General features: G+C 44.2%; 1 protein-coding gene across 3 annotated transcripts in view; it reads left to right on the top strand.

Moving 5' to 3' along the window:
• The window catches only part of KLHL14 (kelch like family member 14), an 80158-nt gene that overhangs the window by 58697 nt on the left and 243 nt on the right, over positions 1-21218 (top strand). The window contains exons 3-8 of one of the 3 annotated variants that reach the window (XR_015051250.1): positions 2515-2604; positions 2880-2958; positions 4046-4236; positions 4445-4565; positions 7710-7867; positions 19009-19028. Coding sequence is in view for 2 of the 3 variants with exons in the window: in XM_085854936.1 (XP_085711062.1) it covers positions 2515-2604; positions 2880-2958; positions 4046-4236; positions 4407-4565; positions 7710-7867; positions 19009-19149 (818 nt within the window). In the remaining variant the exon portion in view is untranslated. Of the gene's footprint in view, positions 1-2514; positions 2605-2879; positions 2959-4045; positions 4237-4406; positions 4566-7709; positions 7868-19008 lie in introns of all 3 variants that reach the window. The other 2 variants (XM_085854936.1, XM_085854937.1) reach the window with 2 other exon arrangements.

Genomic DNA, 21218 nt, shown 5'->3' with positions numbered 1-21218 from the left:
ACAGGGACCACCAGACAATGCTAAAGGACACTGTTGTCACCGCTTGTAAAGCCTTGACATATTTTGTGGTCTTTCTCATTACTGAACGCCGTATCAGAAAGAATACCTTCCATAAAGCATCCTCAATATTAAGGACTAATGAACTTTGTGAGAGCAATTAAGTGTGTGCAACTCAGGAGGCATCTGAGTGAGACTAATTAATGACTCCAGGCGCAGTGAAGTGTTGTAAACTGCATTAATGTAGCATCACAGCTTCTGAACTGCTGCCACAGTTATTAGCTTCTCTCTGTTTCCCCTTCACTTTGTGCCACCGTTTGTACACTGAGCCTGGGATTCTTTACATGTAGCACCCCCCCCCCCCCCATGCACCTGCTGGATTGTCCATGGCATCTCCCATACACCTGATAGATTGTCCATGGCATCCCCCATGCACCTACTGGATTGTCCATGGCATCTCCCATGCACCTGCTATATTGTCCATGGCATCTCCCATGCACCTGCTGGATTGTCCATGGCATCTCCCATGCACCTGCTATATTGTCCATGGCATCTCCCATGCACCTGCTGGATTGTCCATGGCATCTCCCATACACCTGATAGATTGTCCATGGCATCCCCCATGCACCTACTGGATTGTCCATGGCATCTCCCATGCACCTGCTATATTGTCCATGGCATCTCCCATGCACCTGCTATATTGTCCATGGCATCTCCCATGCACCTGCTATATTGTCCATGGCATCTCCCATGCACCTGCTGGATTGTCCATGGCATCTCCCATGCACCTGCTATATTGTCCATGGCATCTCCCATGCACCTGCTATATTGTCCATGGCATCTCCCATGCACCTGCTGGATTGTCCATGGCATCTCCCATGCACCTGCTATATTGTCCATGGCATCCCCCATGCACCTGCTGGATTGTCCATGGCATCCCTCATGCACCTACTGGATTGTCCATGGCATCCCCCATGCACCTGCTATATTGTCCATGGCATCTCCCATGCACCTGCTGGATTGTCCATGGCATCTCCCATGCACCTGCTGGATTGTCCATGGCATCTCCCATGCACCTGCTGGATTGTCCATGGCATCCCCCATGCACCTGCTGGATTGTCCATGGCATCCCTCATGCACCTACTGGATTGTCCATGGCATCCCCCATGCACCTGCTGGATTGTTCATGGCATCCCTCATGCACCACCTGCTGGATTGTTCATGGCATCCCTCATGCACCTGCTGGATTGTTCTTGGCATCCCCCATGCACGTGCTGGATTGTCCATGGCATCCCTCATGTACCTGCTGGATTGTCCATGGCATCATCCATGCACCTGCTATATTGTCCATGGCATCTCCCATGCACCTGCTGGATTGTCCATGGCATCCCTCATGCACCTGCTGGATTGTTCTTGGCATCCCCCATGCACGTGCCGGAATGTCTTGGCATTTCCCATCCACCTAAGGGAGGTTTGGTCGTGGGATTGTAGATGCACCTGCTGTTTTCCAGATTGTCCACGCACCTGCTGAAGGATTGTCCTCATCGGGAAGGTGTCTGCAGCTTTCAAACCTCATTACAAATATCTATCAAGAGAATAAAATGGTGCTGCCACCTTGTCTTGGTCACACACAGGTGTATGCTTAGCTGTGTTTTAACAGGCAATTATTTACTACAATAATCTCCGAAATAATTTCAACTACTTTTATGGCGATTTAATCAGTGTTACAAAAGCAATGGCATTGCCACCCCAATTCTTTCCATAGATAACCATCTTAAAATAACACTTGCCTTTCTAAATGCCATTTTCACCAAACCGGAGGGGTATTAATGGAATGTTCATTCGAAACATTGATTCTCCCCAACAGACCAATTGAAATTGATATCTCATGAGGTCCTATTGGCACATTGAGCACGTTGAACCTCCGAACGTGGTCCCCGAGCCAGAGCTTGTGCATCACTCTTTGTTCTGGAATGGATTCGTTTCACCTCCGAGGTGACTTCATAACACCCAATAGCATAACACATTATTTTGTTCGAAAGTGCCATGGGCCTCTCCGAGCAATAGAATTCCTTACATCAGTCGGCTCTGATTGTGGTTGAGCCGGTGTTTTCTTACGAAGCATTTTCCACCAAACGGCTCCGGCTCCCTTTGAATGCTTTGCCTTTTTCTCCGCACCATTAATGTCACATTTCTACGCACTGCCGTACACAATCCAATTTTCTTCCTTCTGTCAAAAGCGAGCACCATGAGTTTGCACACCCTTCAGCACATGCAGAATTAGCTGGCTGCATCATTCCCACGGATGGGAAAGCTGGAGAAAGGAGGGAGAGTTCAATTCCACTTTTATTGGGTGCGTGGGGTGCATCATGGAATGTTCACCTGCCATCTTGCATGCGTGACGATGTGGCATGGAGAAACTGCCCCCGACGTCGTGGCTTTATATAGGGTCCTCTTGGAGGTACCTGGGTCAGAGTTCACCTTTGACTGAGTGTTCCGCCCACTGCCTGCCCATAGGAATGCCCTACAACAATGCTCACCACTGTGTTGTAGAAGTTGAAAACTTCCTTTTTGTTCTGGGAGGAGAAGACCGGTGGAACCCTAATGGTACGTACCTGCCCACTCAGTTTCCCCACTGAGCCCAGGGGAGCTTGAGATGCATCCAAAAACATTTCCCGTTTACATTGACACCGTCAACTGTCCACACCTGAATAAGTTTAGTTTTTAGAAAATAAAAAGTTTCAATCCTCCTTGCCCTACAGTTTGGAGAGATTGAATCCATATGATCAACCACGAGGCCTTTTCAAGTGAAGTGTTCGTGCAAAGGGCAGAGCTTGCACAAGTTTAATTAAAGTCTTACGTTTTGTCCACCTGTGCCGCAGGTAAACACAGCACCGCCTTTGCAAGCCGCTATGACCCACGCTTCAATACCTGGGTTCAACTTCCTCCCATGCACGAGAGGTGAGGGCATTCGCCAAGGGGAGCTCTTCGTTCTCATCGCATTAATAAATATTAAATAGGAATTTCTTTCACCAAGAATTAATGGCTGATGCCTGTTTATGTTTCACTGCAGCAGAGTAATGAAAAAAAGACCATTAAAATCTAATTCTAACTCAGGCAAATTACCCAGGCTTCCTCACACCATTGGTGCACAAGGCGGAGGGAGCAAGTCGCGCTCCTCGGCCCACACCAATTGCATGGCTCCGCCATTGGTCCGTGCGTGCAAGGGCCGGGCCTGTCGATGGCTGAGCATTTCTGCATGCTCCGCTGAATCATGGCGAGGAATTAAAGCTTGCCGGGGCTAACGGGCTTCTCCTATCAGCCTAATGAAAGGCGCGGGGCGAGCCTTGGCCGGTGACTTTGCCCAAGGGCTGTGTTCTCGGTTGGTCTTGCCCCGCTGGTCGGCTCTTTTAGGCAACCCCAATGACCTTCAACTCTTCAAGGAACCAGGAAATAATTTTGGTGTGGCACAGGACGTTTTAAATTCAAATATTAATCCTTATCTCTGCATTAATTGGGGCCTCTTGGCCCATGCAGGTGTTATCTTTTCATATATTAAATGATCTGCTGAGAGCCAGTGATGGTAATGTGATGAAGAACAATGACCATTCACTTCTAAGAGAAAATAACGATTTCATTCGAGTTTGATTTTTGGTGGTCTTCTGAAATGAGGACTGTACGTTGTGTAATGAACTGTAAGTTGTGCTTTCGTGCAACTTCGGCTTCACCACTTTCAGACAAGGATTTCAGGAGGAAGGGCCGGCCCAGCTCCAACCTCGACATGGTCAACTTGTTGTCGATGTTTTCACATATCCATCAAAATTTTATTTACTTATTTGTTTATTTATGACCACCAGGACATGAGCCGCCCGTATCTAACGTGTGTCATATGCTCACTGAAGACCACCAAAGATACACGAGGCTGTGATTCAAGTACAAATCTGTTGTGTAATAATTCCTTTAACGTGTCAAATCCACAGTTAATTTAAATGTTCAAGAGTTGTTTAAATCAACCTTGCAAAAGTCAGTGTGCCGTGTGTAATTTCAGGCGTGCCAGCTTCTACGCATGCCATGTTAACAAGCAGCTGTTTGTGGTTGGTGGTCGCAATGAGACCGGTTACTTGTCATCGGTGGAGGGCTACAGCTTGGAGAAAAATGAGTGGCACTACACTGCGGCACTACCGAGCCCCCTGGCAGCACACGCCGGTGCATTGCACAATGGAAAAGTTTATGTTTCCGGTAGGATGGTGGACCCGCAACCTCTACATACATTTCCATTTAAAACTGGGCCTGTTCCATGGAGGTGCCCGCTGGGTTCTCATTAAAAGAGGTCCAATTCATGTGTGTGGCGTATGTTGTATGAGCACGTCGGCCATGATTATTACTATGCCGGCGGCATGCGGTTACAGGCGGTGTTCACAATGGCGAATACGTGAAATGGCTGCAGTGTTTCGACCCCGAGCGGAACGTGTGGACCAAGAGAGCGAATATGAGCACCAAGAGGGCGATCCACGTGCTCTCGTCCCTTGGGGGATGTCTTTACGCCATCGGAGGAAACCACCTTAAAGGCAGGACCACCACTGCATACCTCCTGGAAATTAGACAAAAAAAAATTGTTACATTTTGCCATGGAATACACATTGAAGTGTTCCTTTCATGAGTCTGCTTTCTCTGTTGAAAATTCCAAGGTGATGGATCAACAGATGGATGATGTATGCTACTGTACTGTGCAAAAGTCATCAGCCACCTTGAAAATGAACATCTTTATTGTTACACTGGCATATTTTGATAAATAAAAGGTGCTATTATGGTCATGTTTTATGAAAAACAAAAATTGCATTTTCAAATCAAACTAAAATACTCAATTTGGTGTCTGTCTGTAAAATACGCAAAACTGCGACACGTTCGGTCGTTACGTATCCAATCTCAGCTAATCTTGACGGGAGGACTAAGGGTCACACAGTGGAGGTTGTAACGACTCAATTTCCCCCTTTCCTTTTGGGGGATTTTCTTCCTTGGGCAAAATCCGTGTTTTGATGTATATCCTTGTTCAGATAGCTCTCTCTCTATTGAGTGCAGCCTGTGGCTGCTGGTTGCATCATTGGTTGGGACACGGCTATGCCGCTGATGCAGTGTCCCCCTTACCAGTACACTGGTGCTCATCTTGCCGACCTCGGAAGGATGACAGGCTGAGTCAACCTCCTGGTGTATTTTTTAATTCAGTGGCCAACGGGGATTGAACTCAGGACCCTAGGATTCCAAGCCACCACCCTAACCACTAAGCCAACACCCGGCTCAGTGTTCAGATAGCTAACTGTGGCAATCTTCCAAAGCCGCTTCTAACAACAAAAGTAACAGCAACACTAATGGCAATAGCAGACTATTAATGTCATTACAAATCAATATCAACACTAATAATATCCCCTCTCCCCAAGAAGATTTTCCTCCTTGGACAAACGCCATGTTGACGTGTATAAATACCTTATCGTGGTGTTTCGTGGAGCACCCCGACCGGAAGTAAAAAAAATGAATAAATTATAAACCACAAACGCAGGTGATTACATTATTTTAAACAGTTTTTATTGCTGTTTAACACTAAACTAAAAGGGAGGAAACCCGACGTTCTTGAGGCATTATATGCTTATCGCGTCATCCACCGACATAAATATAGATATCCCAGAGAGGATAACAACATGACCCTTCCTGCCGATACTTTAGGGAGCTGGTGTCTTCGTCTTATTAGATGTAATTTCAATATCTGGAGTGACCGCCTTTTTCATGCAATTCCTGAAATTTCTGGAGTGATTGTGTCATATGTTCATAAATTCTGGAGAAATTTCAGGAATTGCATGAAAAAGGCGGTCACACCACTTCCATTTGGAGGTTGTTCCATTCTTTCCGTAATGTTTCCCATAATTCATCTTTTTCTTTTTTGGTTTGTTTTTCTTTTTTCTTCCTGTTTAAATAATCCCAGACAGCTTGTATGATGTTAAGATCAGGACTTTGAGGGGGGCCATTCCAGTAGATGTAAAGTTCCTGACTCTGCTTTTCTTTGTAAATGTGTTTTAACGACATTTGCAGTGTGTTTGGGGTCGTTGTCGTGCTGGAAAACAAAGTTGTCGCCAATTAGCCTCCTTGATGGGATACCATGGTGGATCCGGATCTCTTTGTACTTGTGAGCATTCATTGTTTCTTCAGTTCTCACCAAATCAGCAACTCCAGCAGCAGGAATAGATCCCCAAACCTGAACAGATCCCAAAACCATGCTTCACAGTAGGCTGTAGACCCATACCCTTATACTTCTCACCAACCCTCCTTCTGACATACTGCCTTCTCTTTGTTCCAGACAGTTTGTTTGGCCTTCCAATAAATTTTCTTTCTTTAACTTTTCTGATCTTGTTATCCTGTATTGTTACTTGAATGCCCCATCTGGAAATACCTGTTTTGGGGGATATTTCACTCGGGAAATTTCCTTCCTGTTCTTTAACTGTTATTTTGAGTCTTGTCGAGTTGATATCTTGGGAATGTTGTGGGTTTATACTTACCTGCAAGAGAAAAAATTACAAATTAGTGAAACTAATGTGATGGCCAAAGTTTTTTGCACAGTACTGTATATCTGCTTTGATTGTATGTGGAGACTGCTTTGGCAGGACGGACACTCTGTACAGAGTATGGTCCCAATGGATGGATATATATCGATTCTTTGATTGTTCGACAAACACATATCAGGATTTATTTGAAGACATACATGGAGTTCAGTGATTTCATTTTTTAAAGTGATCGAAAACCGAGCCAGCGGGGTCAACAAATTTCCAGGCACGTTTCTCTTCCGCCCAGGAAATCATCTTCGATTCTTTTATTTATTATTATTATTATTATTATTATTATTATTATTATTATCATTATTATTATTTAAGTGCAAATCCACGGGGTTTGCAGTGGCATCCCAATTCTGATCCTTATGCGAAATTTGGACGCCAGAAAGTGCGTTTTTATGAAATATTACACGATCTACAGCTCGGCAAAAGGGGGTTATTGACTTATAGGACACACTGTATATTCATCCCACTTGGCTGTTGAATTAACACCAGGTGGGGTTGACTCTGCCTGTCATCCTTCCGAGGTCAGAAAAATGAGTGGCAGTTTGCGGGTATCCTGTGTCGGAGTGGCGACCCATCCAGGATTGTGCCCAATAGTCAAGGAGACTGCTTAGGCAACACCAACGCTCTGCACAGAGTATGGTCCCAATAGATGGATGGATGTATATTCATCCTCCTTTACAACAACACTCATCACACAATAGCAAACATTTTTCAATTTGAAATTGGAGACATGTGGGGAGGGGAGTGTGGTCACTGGAAGAAGGTGGCTAGGATCGAGAGGGGTAGGGGGTGGTCATGGGCGACAGTGAAAGGGGATAATGGGGGGAGTAATAGCTACCTTGCCCCACATTACTCTCACTGTGAAATCCTTGTAAGTCGATCATGTCCTGAAGAAACTACTCAATGTGTCAAAGTACAAACTGAGTTTCATATCAATTCTATGATGAAACGACCATTGATCATCTATCATACATTCATAAGAATGATCATTTTTATTTATATCTCAGTGTGTGTGTGTGGCTCGGGAAGTATACTCACCAAACATGAGTGCATGAACATGAGAGAGAGTGCAGCATAGATGTTGAGTGCCCGTGGTGTGCGGCGTTTCAGGTTCCAGCCATCTCGACGTGCTATTGGTGGAACGATATTGTCCCCATACGGACACATGGAGCGTGCTGCCCAGCGCCATGTTGGAAGGGCGCAGTGGCCCGGGCTGTTCTGTTTTGGACAACCTCGTCTATCTGGTTGGAGGTTACAGCTGGAGCATGGTGAGTTCGACATTTCACCGAAATGTTCATGGTTTCGAGCCAATCTTTAACCATGGTGATTTAAATGACCGATTGTGGCTGTGTTGGTGTGATTGTGTACTCCAAAATTCAAACTAGATGTGTTAAAAAAAACATTTTTTTTTACTAGAATTGATTCTCCTTGAAACAAATTGTATTTCACATTAATTTTGCAAATACTGCATGATGATATAACAATCCTCCCCTATCCCCCCCCCACCTACCCCCAGTATTATCTATGCATGCCTCTTCCCTCTCTTCCCCTTACTCCTATCTCCCCAAAACCTCTCCACTCCCCCCCCCTTCATTGTAGACAGACAGACAGACAGACAGAGACAAAGTTAACCAATTTCTTAACCCTGCTTTTCACTTTGCATGCACGGGGTAAAGAGGGTACAAGTGGGTTTTACGTCCCCATCAAAAGGATATTATGATATGCAGTGCCCCCTGCCAGCACGACACCAGAATGGCAGTTTTAACGAGTCCAAACCCCGTGTGAAATTGAAGTGGTCCTGATACATCCTTTGCATTTTGGACACAACATGTACTTTATAAAGGAACACAAGGGATGATAAGTGCATTTTAAGTTTAAATTTACAAAATGATATCGTCTGATTCTGATTATACGCTATAAGTAAACGCTTGTTAAAGCAAATACTCTTTAATACAAATTTGATAACAGGTATTCAGCACTTTTGAATACCTCCCTCATTAACAACTCGATAATGGAAATGCATAAAAAGAGAAAAAGGGAATTTAAAAACTTTGAACTAATTAGTACATCACTGGTGCTCCCTGCTCAGCCAACCACACGGCATACCTTGCTGATTGTTTTGTGCACTTACCTGTTCACCTTTCCGAGGAAAATAAAACTCCCAGCTTCTCTAATCAGAAAATACCTTCCCCTCACACCAGCAGAACGTTATTTGCTCATCTTTGATCGAAACACTGTTTGTTTTCCCCTCTGAACCCCTATGTCACAGACTCATGGTATGAGGAATGCAAGGTTTAACTTCCATAAACAAAGTGTTTGTCCATTGTGTTTTCTTTATCTCTTTGTGATTCATGAAAAAAATACACTGACATCTCCTAATGTCTTTATCCTGAATACGATTTATGTGCAAACTGCTGCACAAGCTTTAGATCACTCAAACAAATATATATATATATATATATATATATATATATATATATATATATATATATATATATATATATATATATGTATATATATTATTTTTTTTCTAATGGAAAAAGAAGTATCCAGCCAAAAAAGTAACTAAATCTACCCTGATATCATTTAATAATAAACAATCAAGAGTGCCTCTGGATAATCTGAACCTCTTTTCTGGCGTGCACCTCTGGATAACTCCGAGAGGACAGCGTGTCTTCAACAGACCATGATCGCCAGTCACCCTATAACTTCCCACAGGATCACACGCCCAGTGTCGAGTTACCATACCCAAAGCCCGAATGTGAGCGGGTACCGTGCTGGCGGCTACGTGACAGGCCTTCGTCAGTCGGCCGAGTGAAACCAACGTCACATAACACCCATGAAGCGGTTTTGAATGGTTGAGGGGGGGGTTTGAGTGGATAATGTGCTTTTGAGTGAGGAAAATATGCGACAGATGTCCGTAGAAAGGAATGTGGAATGAAAAAAAAAATGATATTTAGGGATTTTTAAATACACAATCGCAACACAGATCTGTCAACATGGACTTTAGCCAGTTAAACTAAACAATATAACTATGAAATAACTGATTAAACTATGGGAGGATTTATTGGAGATATAAAAACCACAACAATATTGTTTTTAAGGAAAGAAGGCACATACAACCAAAAAAGTAACTAAATCTTCCATGATCATTTAATAATAAATAAGTAAGAACAGATCAAGTAAGAACAGAATAGGTTTACAAAACCCCCCCATCCACTTTCTCAACAATCCTCTGGAAGAAGTCTTTTCTTTCAAGCTTCTAGGTCTCACTATCTGCCATGACCTTTCCTGGGAAAGTCACATTTCCAACCTCGCCTCAAAAGCCAGTCGCCGACTGGGAATCCTCCGTTGTGCTAAGTCCTTCCTCGGCCCTCTTGAGCTCCTGACCACTTACAAAGCTTTTGTCCGTAGCCTGATGGAGTACTGCTCTCCCCTCTGGGCTGGTGCTCCTGCCTTCCACCTTTCTCGGCTTCATGCTGTCGAAACCAGGGCATTTAAGATCATCGGCATCTCCCGCAATGAAGCTGAGTCTTTGGGCCTCTCACTCAATCACCGCAGGTTGGTCGGTGGTCTTTCTGTCTTCTACCGACTCCTCTCCAGCCTTGCCCCCCTGCTCTCTCTGCGATTTGTCCCCACCACATTTCCACAGGGCGCTCAAGGTCCGCCAACAACCCCCTTCTGGTAAAACTTCCAAAATCACGAATCACTGCTCATCTTCACTCTTTCATTCCTCTTTTTTCCCGCCTTTGGAATAAACTTCCTCACTCTATTCTTTCCCATTCTTCCCTCCAGGCTTTCAAAACAGCTGTTCACCACCACCTCTTATCTTCCCCCATCCAAATCCTCGATCTTTTCTACCCCCGATAATCCACCCAAGCCCACTTCCTTCATTTCTCCTACTTTCCTTCCTGAAAGTCCCTGAAATGTCCATCTTCTCTTCGCCATGTTCCCCGTCCCATCCCCATCCCTCTCCCTTCCACAGTTCACCTAATGTGTCTGTTCCCCACTGTTTTGTCCCTTCCACTCCCGCCCCTCTTGTCTCATGCCTCCTTGCTGTGAGTTGTGTGTTAGCTCTCATACGAGCCTCGACCAAGGTATACAAAAAAAAATAAAAAAAATTAAAAAAAGATCCGGTCTCAGGCAATGTTTCACCTGCTTCCCTGCAGGAGGTCTATTGGCCTAAGGAAGCCCATTTGCAAGCAGGTAAAATGTCACCTGAGACCGGATCTGTTCTTGCTTGTTCATTACTGGACGAGCAAGGGTTCCTGGCATCACCGGGCAACACCGGTCCCTTCTCCTGCCCCTTTACATCCCTCCTCCCATCCCTTCCTCTCCCTCATCCCACACCTTCCACTTCCTCCTCCCACCTCCCATCTCTGCCTCCTCCCACTCCCCCTTCCTCCGACTCTCATCACACCCCTTCCCCTCCATCTGGATTCCCACCCCTCCTTCCCCTGCCTCCCCTGATTAGTGGAGGTTGGCTTTGGGGCTGTCCACTCTCTGGGGACATGTACAGTGCAAAAATGTAAATTATCTCCAGAGATGTATGTATATATATATATATATATATATATATATATATATATATATATATATATATATATATATATATATATATATATATATATATATATATAAATATATATATATATATATATATATATATATATATATATATATATATATATATATATATATATATATATATATATATATATATGAGCCTGGTGTTGGCGCAGTGGTTAGAGCAGCGGCTTGGGATCCAAAAGGTCCTGAGTTCAATCCCCGTTCGGCCACTGAATTAATACACCAGGGGGTTGACTCAGCCTGTCATCCTTCCGAGGTCGGCGAAGTGAGTACCAGTGTACTGGGCTGGTGTATACCCCGGTTAAAATAGGTGTACCATATCCCTGTGTCGTAAGAGGCGACCAGGGTTGCGTCAGGAAGGGCATCCAGCGTAAAACATGTGCCAAATCACTATGCGGATCAGACGGATGATCCGCTGTGGCGACCCCCAACGGGAGCAGCTGAAAGAAGAAGAAGAAGATATATATATATATATATATATATATATATATATATATATATATATATATATATATATATATTTGCGCTGATTCGGGGTTCAGGGATTACCCCGAGGGGAAGCACTTTGGTTTCTCCTGAATGCCTGGCTCTGTAGGCTGATGTGCCGCAGATAACTCTGCAGCCCGAGAGGTTGCTAAATAACCACGAACGTCAATAACTTGTCAACTCCAATTGGGTTTCCCCATCTGACACCATTAACCTGAGAAGCTGACTTGATCAATCGAGGTCCACGCCCTCAGCGCGCACTCGGACTGCTGCCGAGTGAAACAGTGAGTTTCGCTGGCTAACGAAAGCAAATCAAGTGGGGGTAAAACTGCCCGTCTCACAATAATGCGGACTGTGCTGGACCAATGAAGGAAAGGACAATGCAAGTAGGAAAGGACAATGTAGTGAACAATTACAAGGGTTTATTTATGTGGAACATGAGGAAAAACATGTGACACAGCGAAGACAAGGGGTTTATTAACAGGGGATATACATACAACAGGGACATATAGTATTCATGTGGTGTGGCAAAAGATATACAATATACACAGATTCATGCAATAAAAGGACAAGGAGAAGAGCTAACCCGAGCTATCTATCTAACAGAGTCTTACTTATATTAACATGATAGACGCCATAAGAATCACTCCATGGAAGGGTGGATGATCAAGAGAGATAAGAAAGGCTGAGGCATTGGCAGCCTCTGACTTACTGAGCACATACACATGGGCATGTGCTCAGCCAAAGTGCAGGGAAGGTAAGGGTGGGGGATAATGAAGAGCAAAGGGGGTGTCTGAGTGCGTGATGAAGAGGTGCGAGTGGGGTGTGGTGTCGCTGCTTAGAGTGAGAAAGACAGGGTGCGAGTCAGTGGTCAATCTAAAAAGAATGGTTGTTCAGGCTTTGCCCTCATTGACAGCTCTTTGTGCGTCCACAGTAGACGAGTCGGAAAAAGACAGAAAGAATGCATAAGAATTAGAACTGCCTATCATGTGTGGTTGTTGATTTTGCCTCTCACCCAATACTGCACCCAGACTGGATGGCGCTTGGTCCATTCGATTCCTCAGCGTTCCATTCCATTCCTTCCCCTTCAGCAGCAAGCATCAACAAATCCTGTAGCAACCACTTCGGCCAGCAGTAACCCAGCAACTACCACAGAAGCTCTTTTCTAGCGACCAGCTACAATATTTAAGGGCCTCAAGAGGGGTGTAGTTTGGCAGGGGTCAAGGGTAAATCCCTGCCTCTGGTAGGTGTGGTTCAAGGTAGCATGGGTCACGCGCCACCCTCTTTCCTCCAAGAGCAGTGCGCCCATTGGTCCTGACATGCTCCAGGGTTACATCACCCTCTCTGCGAGTCCTCTGGTTTGGAATCGCTTCCACTCGTCCTCCAAACATGCCATGCACACAAGCTGGATGGCTATCTGGAAATCCTTTTTACCCCTCAGCCCGAATTGGCGAAGGGGTATTGTCGTCATAGGCATTGTTCGGGCGGGCGTCCGTCCATTTGTCAACTTTTGGTTTCCGTCAATTTCGAGGAGAACGCCTTGTCTGATTAAATCTGTTTTTGCAGGGTATGTTGGGGTTGAGTAGAGGAAGGTTCCTTTCGAAAATGGGCGCACTGCGATTTTCAATATGGCCTCGATGGCAGCCATCTTGTAATTGGTTTCCGTCAATTTTGAGGAGAACGCCTTGTCCGATTAAATCTATTTTTGCAGGGTGTGTTGGGGTTGAGTAGAGGAAGGTTCCTTTCGAAAGTGGGCGCGCTGCGATATCCAATATGGCCATCATCTTGAAATTGGTTTGCGTCAAGGGGCTGAGGGGTTACGCCCGCTTTGCGGTGCTATTTTTATATTTTTGCTGATGATTCCACCCTCTGCTGTACCATCTGTCATCCCTCAGATTGGCAAGCAGCAGCTTCCCCACTCTCTGCAGATCTGGATAAAATCACAAGCTGGTCCAACAGGTGGAACATGTCTTTCAACCATGACAAATCTCACACTCTCACGATGTCTTTCCGAAAGGACCATCTGAAAATCTAATTTCTCAACAATTCTCTTGAAGAAGTCCTTTCATTCAAGCTTCTGGGTCTTACTCTTTGACATGATCTTTCCTGGGAAAGCCACATTTCCAAGCTGGCCTCCAAGGCCTGTCACCGACTGACTTGGCATCGTCCGTCATGCAAAGTTCTTCCTTGGCACACCAGAGCTCCTGACCACATACAAAGCTTTTTTTCTGCAGCCTGGTAGAGTACTGCTCTCCCCTCTGGGCTGGTGCTCCTGCGTCTCACCTTTCTCGGCTTCACGCTGTACAAACCAAGGTATTTATGATCATTGGTATCTCCCGTGATGTGGCGGAGTCTTTGGGCCTCTCACTCTCTCAGGTCCGCAGGCAGGTCGGGAGTCTGTCTGTCTTCTACCGTCTCCTCTCTGGCCTCGCCCCCCTGCTCTGTCTGAGATATGTCCCCCCCCATATTTTCACAGGGCGCTCAAGGTCTGCCAGCAACCCCCTTCTGGTAAAACTGCCAAAATCAAGAATCACTGCTCACTTTCATTCTTTTATTCCTCTTTTTCCCACCTTTGGAACAAATTCCCATGCTCTCTTCAATCCTTCTCTTCCCTCCAGGTATTCAAACCAGCAGTTTACCACCATCTCTTATCTTCCCCCATCCAAAACCACAACCTTTTATACCTCTGCCAATCCACCCAAAACCCATCCTCTTCAAATTCCCTGCTTTCCCTCTTGAAAGTCCCTGTCGCGTCCATCTTTTTTAGCCTGTGTACCCCCACCAAATCCCTCTCCCTTCGACAGATCTCCTCATGTCTCTGTTCCACACTGTTTTTTACTTTCCTCTCTGCCCCCCCCGCCTCTTGCCTCTTGCTCCCCTTGTCGTGTGGTATGTGTGTAAGCTCTTATACAAGCCTCGACAGTGTATACAAAAAAAATAATAAACCTTCTGAATCAACATAGGGCCGACGTGTAGTGGTCCCCATCTGTCGCTCGAAAGCCCAGGAAGGGCACAGATGGCTTGCCGGATAATAGGGCGGTCCCTGCGTTGATAGAGGAATGTGTTGGAAGGGTAAGCACACACTTGTATCTTGGTGTAAAGGCTTTGTTTGTGGCAGTGCCAGGGTTGGGTGCGAGCGTGAACCAACTGTGTCCAGGGGAAAGGTGAGACGATAGTCCCGAGGTGTGGGAAGGTAGTTTGCAGTGGAGAGATTATGAGGTTGGTGTGGTTGTGGGGTCGAAGCATCATCGTTGGGTAATAGCGATTTGGACTTTGAAAGAAGGCTGGAAAGGTGAGCTTGAATGATGGTGTTGAATGGAAATAAAGTCCGGTGTGTATCCGAAGCAGGTAGGGTGGTTAACACTGGCATGTGGGAGAATTGTGGTGAAGAAGGCTATTGCGGTAGAAATGGCAGTTTGGTTATGGCACGCAGACTCAAACGGGGTTTTAGCGCACATATGCAAATTAGGCTGGGAGCAGCGAGTGCTCGGTCATGTGAGGAGAAGTTCCTGAACAGGAAAGATAACGGGGAAGAATGGGGAAAAGCCTTACTAATTTATTCCCAACGCATATTTTCTTTTAACCTATTAGACACATAGGGAGGATCCTATTTGGAACATGTAATAACGAAATAACTGACTTGGGAACCGCTGTATGTTGTGCGCCATCAATTGCCTTTGGGTCTCAGTTTCCAGAACCATCATAATGTATGTATACACACACAGTGCCTACAGGAAGTCCACACCCCCATTCAAAATTTTCACCTTTTGTTTCCTTATAGCCTGGAATTAAATTCCATTAAATCAGACTTTTTCCACCTTTATTTACACATCGTAACTATCAACTTCCAAGTGAAAAACAAATTCCACAAATCTCACCAGATTAATTAAAAATAAAAAACTAGAATATCTTGGTTTGATGAATGCCCTCCCCCCCCCTTATAATAGCAATTGTAAATTATCTCAGGTGTAACCAATGACCTTCAAAATCATATACCAAGTTAATTGGCCTCCACGTGTGTTAAATTGTAGTGATTCTGATTACTTCAGATTAAAATCAGCTGTTCCTGGAGGTTTCCTCTGCTGGATAGTGCATTTCACAGCAAAGACTCAACCATGAGAACCAAGGAGCTTTCAACAGACCTCTGGTATAAAGTTGTGCAAAGGTACAGATCAGACGATGGGTATAAAAATATTTCAAACATCTTGAATATTCCTTGGAGCGCAGTCAACACAATCATTAAGAAGTGGAAGGCGTATGGTTTCACCAAGACCCTGCCGAGATCAGGCCATCCCTCCAAACTGGATGACCAAGTTAGGAGGAGACTGATCAGAGAGACCACCAAGAGGCCAATGGTAACTTTGAAACAGCTACAGGCCTTTATGGCAAAGACTGGTCACTGTGTGCATGTGGCAACAATATCCAAAGCACTCCACAAGTCTGGCCTGTACCATTGGGTGGCAAGAAGGTAGCCATTACTCAAAAAGCTCACCTTGAGTCCCGTTTGAGGTACGCAAAAAAACACTCCGGAGATTCTGAAGCCATGTGGCAAAAAGTTTTGTGATTTGACAAAACCAAGATGAAATTTTTTGGTCTAAATGTAAAACAATATGTTTGGCACAAACTCAACAAAGCACATCACACAAAGAACACCATCCCTATTGTGAAGCATAGTGGGGGCAGCATCATGTTATGGGGATGTTTTGTCATTAGCAGGGACTGGGGCACTTGTCAGGATAGAAGGTTAAATGTATGGAGAAAAATACAGCAATAAATAAATGTATGGAGGAAAACCTGTTTCCCTCTGCAAGAAAGCTGAAATTGGAACGGAACTTCACCTTTCAGCATTACAGCGATGCGATGCACACAGCCAAAGGTACACTGGAGTGGCTCATGAACAAAAAGATAAATGTCCTTTAGTGGCCCAGTGAGAGCTCTGACCTAAATCCATTTGAAAATCTGTGGCATGACTTGAAGATTGCTGTCCATCATCGCTCCCCATGTAACTTGACTGAGCTTGAACAGTTTTGTGCAGAAGAATGGGCAAATATTTCCCAATGAAGGTGTGCAAAGTTGGTGGACACCTATCCCAACAGACTCACAGCTGCAATTGCTGTCAAAGGTGCTTCCCCCAACTATTAAGCTGGGGGGTGGACACCGATCCAACCAAGAGAGTCTAGTTTTGTATTTTTAATTAACCTGGTGAAATTTGTGGAATTCGTTTTTCACTTGGAAGTTGTGAGTTACAATGTGTAAATAATGGTGGAAAAAGTCTGATTTCATGCAATTTAATTCCAGGCTATAAGGAAATAATAGGTGAAAATATTTGAAAGGGGGTGGGGGGGATGTAGATTTTATAGCCTGGTGTTGGCTTAATGTTGAAGGTGGTGGGCTTGGGATCCTCGGATCCTGAGTTCAAATCCCACTCGGCTGTTGAATTAATACCAGGTGGGGTTGACTGCCTGTCATCCTTCTGAGGTTGGCAAAATGAGTTCCAGCTTGCTGGTATCCTGTGTCAAAGTGGTGACCCGTCCAGGATTGTGCCCAATAGCAAAGGAGACTGCTTAGGCAGCACCAACGCTCTGCAGAGTATGGTTCCACTGGATGGATGGATGGATGGTGTCGACCTTCTATCGGTACTGCACAGTATATATATATATATATATATATATATATATATATATATATATATATATATATATATATATATATATATATATATATATATATACATATATATTTATATATATATATATATATATATATATATATATATATATATATATATATATATATATATATATATGTATATACACATTTTTCGACCTTCACTAATTTTGGAAAAGCAAAGGTGGCCAAACTTTATAAGGTATCTTTAGCTAGATGTCTATAAAAAAATATATATATATTTATACACTCTGGGTTCATGGCACAACTTACCAAGAATGAACCAACTGTACTCTCAGCTCTGGCAAGAGAAAAAGAAGAGGTGAGGTGGCAGTTCATTTGCAGTATTATTACAATCTGCAGTCAAAGATTAGAGAGAGGCACATTTTCTTGTGCGGACTCAAGTGTGGAAAGGAAAGGAGAGAAGTCTGGAACTTGCTCACATGTGCCAAGATGTTAGAGAGTGGTGCCCCCTTGCGAATCACAGTGCTCTACGAGACCGCTGTTCCCTGGCCTTACCGGACTTGATAAGTTCAGCATCTTTCACACAAGTAACAGCAGTGAGCTTCTTCCTGATCACCCACGGCTATGGTTGATGGTATTGTTATTACTCGCATGAAGTGGAGGATTTTTTTTCAACAGATGTCCAAGCTCATGTAAGAGCTGAAAGTGTTTGGAGTAAAGGCAAAAAATTGACCAATACAGATAATTTGCATTTTGACCTGTTGGAACTCTCGAGCCACACTTTTTTGCAAACTATAAAAAGATATATTTAACGTCCTCAAATAAGTACAAACAGATTCAATAGCTGTCTGAAGTCCCCATAAAAGGGCCATGTGCTCCCTGCTGCACAATGCCCCTCGCAGACTGCGTCAAGTGGCATTTGTATTTGAATTCAATTCCACAAGGAATCGAACTCGTATCGTTGATACATTGTAAAAAGAGTATTACATTAGTATTGTTACATTAGTAACATTGATACATTACGTTGATACATTAGTATTGTTATTGTATTAGTAATAACAATACTAATAATGATAATAATAATAATAATAATAATAATAGTAATAATAATAATAATCAGGTCCTCACATTGCTGCTCTCATGAAAATGAACAGCAATGGCAAAACACGAAGAACAGATCAGGCTCAATCCTTTCGAACTCAAACGGTTTGGGTCCGGGGGCACAACCAATCAGCTTTGATTGGATGGGGAAATGGGAAATGGGAAGAGGTCAATGCAGCCATTATTGCGAATTCCTGTTTTGGAGACCTTTTAGTGATGAATGACAATGGATAGAGAATACTCGGAAAAATTATTTTCCCCAAAGCCCCATGCTAAACATTCCAAGCAATTTTGTAGTCTCTGTGCAAAGAAGTTTTGGAGGTTGGAAGGAAAGCTTAGAAGAATGTTTTGTCCTCATGATGATAGAGTTTCATTAAAAATGACATCCACTGCTTTCATTAATTTTGAAGTAAGTCGATTGAGATTCGTTATATTTTTAAACCTATTGACAGTGTGTAGAGGGATAGAGGACCTTGCATATTGAGAAACCTTTTGACTTTGGCCTCTGTTTGATGAGCTCCATCACATCGAAATGGCAGGACTCGAATGTCCTCTTCTTGTGGACCTCCATGACGCTTGTGCTCTCTGAATTTTTATGCAGGGGGCGTACAAGTCCAGCACCCTGTGCTACAACCCCGAGACAGACTCGTGGATGGAGCTTGAGGGAGAGATGGTGGAGCCGTTGGCTGGACCGGTTTCCGTTACGGCCATGTTACCTTCTCATGTGCTCTCCCGAGCCTAATTGCACCGTGCTGTGAGGAGACGTTTTGGAACTGTGAGAAGACCCCGGAAGCAAGTCAAACTGTCCAAGACAGACCCACCGTCACCTTCCACATGTGCAGTGCATATCACTGTTGCACGAGTACATGTCGGGCAACAACTCACAACAATCCGATCGGGTACTTTCTGCACCTACGTCACATCATAGCAAGCAAGTTTTGAAACCCTCATCTAGTTATTTTTCATTTCAAGTTGCACATTGGGAAAAATGTTCCTGACCAGGTCAGAGTTGAATAAGAAGAGCTGTGTTGCTATCGGCATGTGCAGTGAACGAAGTGTCAGACAGAACACTTCTGCATTCCGTAGGAATACTGGGGAAATGTTGGAACTGTCACAGTGATTGAAATTGGTGGCTTAGGTCTGAGCTTCAACTCAACAGGACACCCAGTAAAGTTCCTCTGAATGAGGAGCACATGTGTCTCTTGTCGCTGCTCCGTGCCCCCAAATTTGTGTGCTGACGAGACTTTACCCAAGGGTTCCACCTGTTGCATTAACCCTCAGCAAGGTTCATTTTAACTTTGTTTACCCCAAACATTTTTTTACCTCTGAGCTCAAGGGTCTGAACTCTGATGTAATGTTCAGCTACATGAGCAGCTATTAGTGAATTAGTCCCGGCAATATGCGTCACCGTGTGGTCGTGGTGTTACTATATGGAAGTGATTACCCCCGTCCCAAAAAGTCTTTCAAGTTCTGGAATGGACCACAGACCTTCGGAATATTCTCATGCAATTGTTCTTGAAGGAAAAGGCACAAAATGTGCTTCTTCTGTACTTATAATGCAACTACTAATTGTAACGCAACTGTGTTTGCACGTCTCCTGATTACACCTTTCCATTGCATTTCTTCATTGGTCATCAAATTCTGGTGTTTTTGAAAAATCCAGAATTGCAGCCAAACTGGGAAGCAAAGATGCTTCTGTCTGCAAATCATGCCGTGATTGGTCAATTAGAGGCTATATACAGATTATGTTTGCATAAAAGTTTCCGACATCACACCCCGCCATTGACAGGCAAAATGACGGCGTCAATTTTTGGGGGTTTCCAGGGTGTGCTGCTTGCTGATTGACTATATAAACCCATAATACTGTAATCGGTGTTGACTATCGTCTGCCAATCTGTCACGGAAATTGTGGAAGACCATGAAGAAAAAACTTTGAGGAATACTGAGCATGTCCGTGCGATTCGTTCATTGCATTGGGCCCGTGCATTCACAAGACACCTGTTGAACGACCACCCCCCTTACCCCCAATTCGAGATGGTGGCTTTGAGAACTTGAATGGCTTTCTTATACAGCCAAGACTCCCGAGTGACTAATATTTGTTCTGACACCCTGAAGTGCACCCTTGTGGCATGCAATTTTCAGACAATGGACTTAGTGAGGCCTCCGAGGCCTAGTTGCAGGAGCAGTCAGTCAAAAGACTTCTGTTTTCATGGCAGAGACAGCTTGAGGGAAAATGTATTAAATGCATTATTGATGTTTGTGATATTATGTAAAAAACATGAACATTTCATCTTGTTGAGAATATCTGAATGGAAGATCTCTATTGACCGGCCCTCACATGGGTGAAGGCACTACGACGTAAGCATGCATAGCACGTTATCACGGCGTCGTTTCTCGCTATGAATATGACGTCATGAGAAAAAGTCCTCACATAATACCCATGTGTATGCAAAAGAATGTTCCATGTCTCGAAGCGATGACGTTGTGATGTAAACGTGATGACATTCGAAGGAAAGCCTGAAGCAGATACGGGCCTATCCCTGTGGAGAGGCCTTTGAGACCAGTTTGGTTATTTTAACATATGGCAAGGAACCATAATCGGGGCACATTGGCTAAATTGCACACTCCGAATCACCTCGTGAGCTCTCCACACGACTTGCAAGTACAAAGTCATCAATAATAATCCATAACAAAGCGTCGAGGAGCTGTTCAATAATGAAGGAGGGACACGTCCGGTGGAGCATGGGCTAGTTCCCTGCAGGCATGCATAGGTTTTCGAGATCTACAGAATGTTCTCCACCATTTCACTCA

Source organism: Eptatretus burgeri, chromosome 14 (genome assembly GCF_056783735.1).
Source record: "Eptatretus burgeri isolate ZD-2024b chromosome 14, Ebu_testis_v1, whole genome shotgun sequence".
Classification (NCBI taxonomy): domain Eukaryota; kingdom Metazoa; phylum Chordata; class Myxini; order Myxiniformes; family Myxinidae; genus Eptatretus; species Eptatretus burgeri.
The sequence above is the reverse complement of the archived record's forward strand: the minus strand, read 5'-3'. Positions and strand labels throughout refer to the sequence as shown.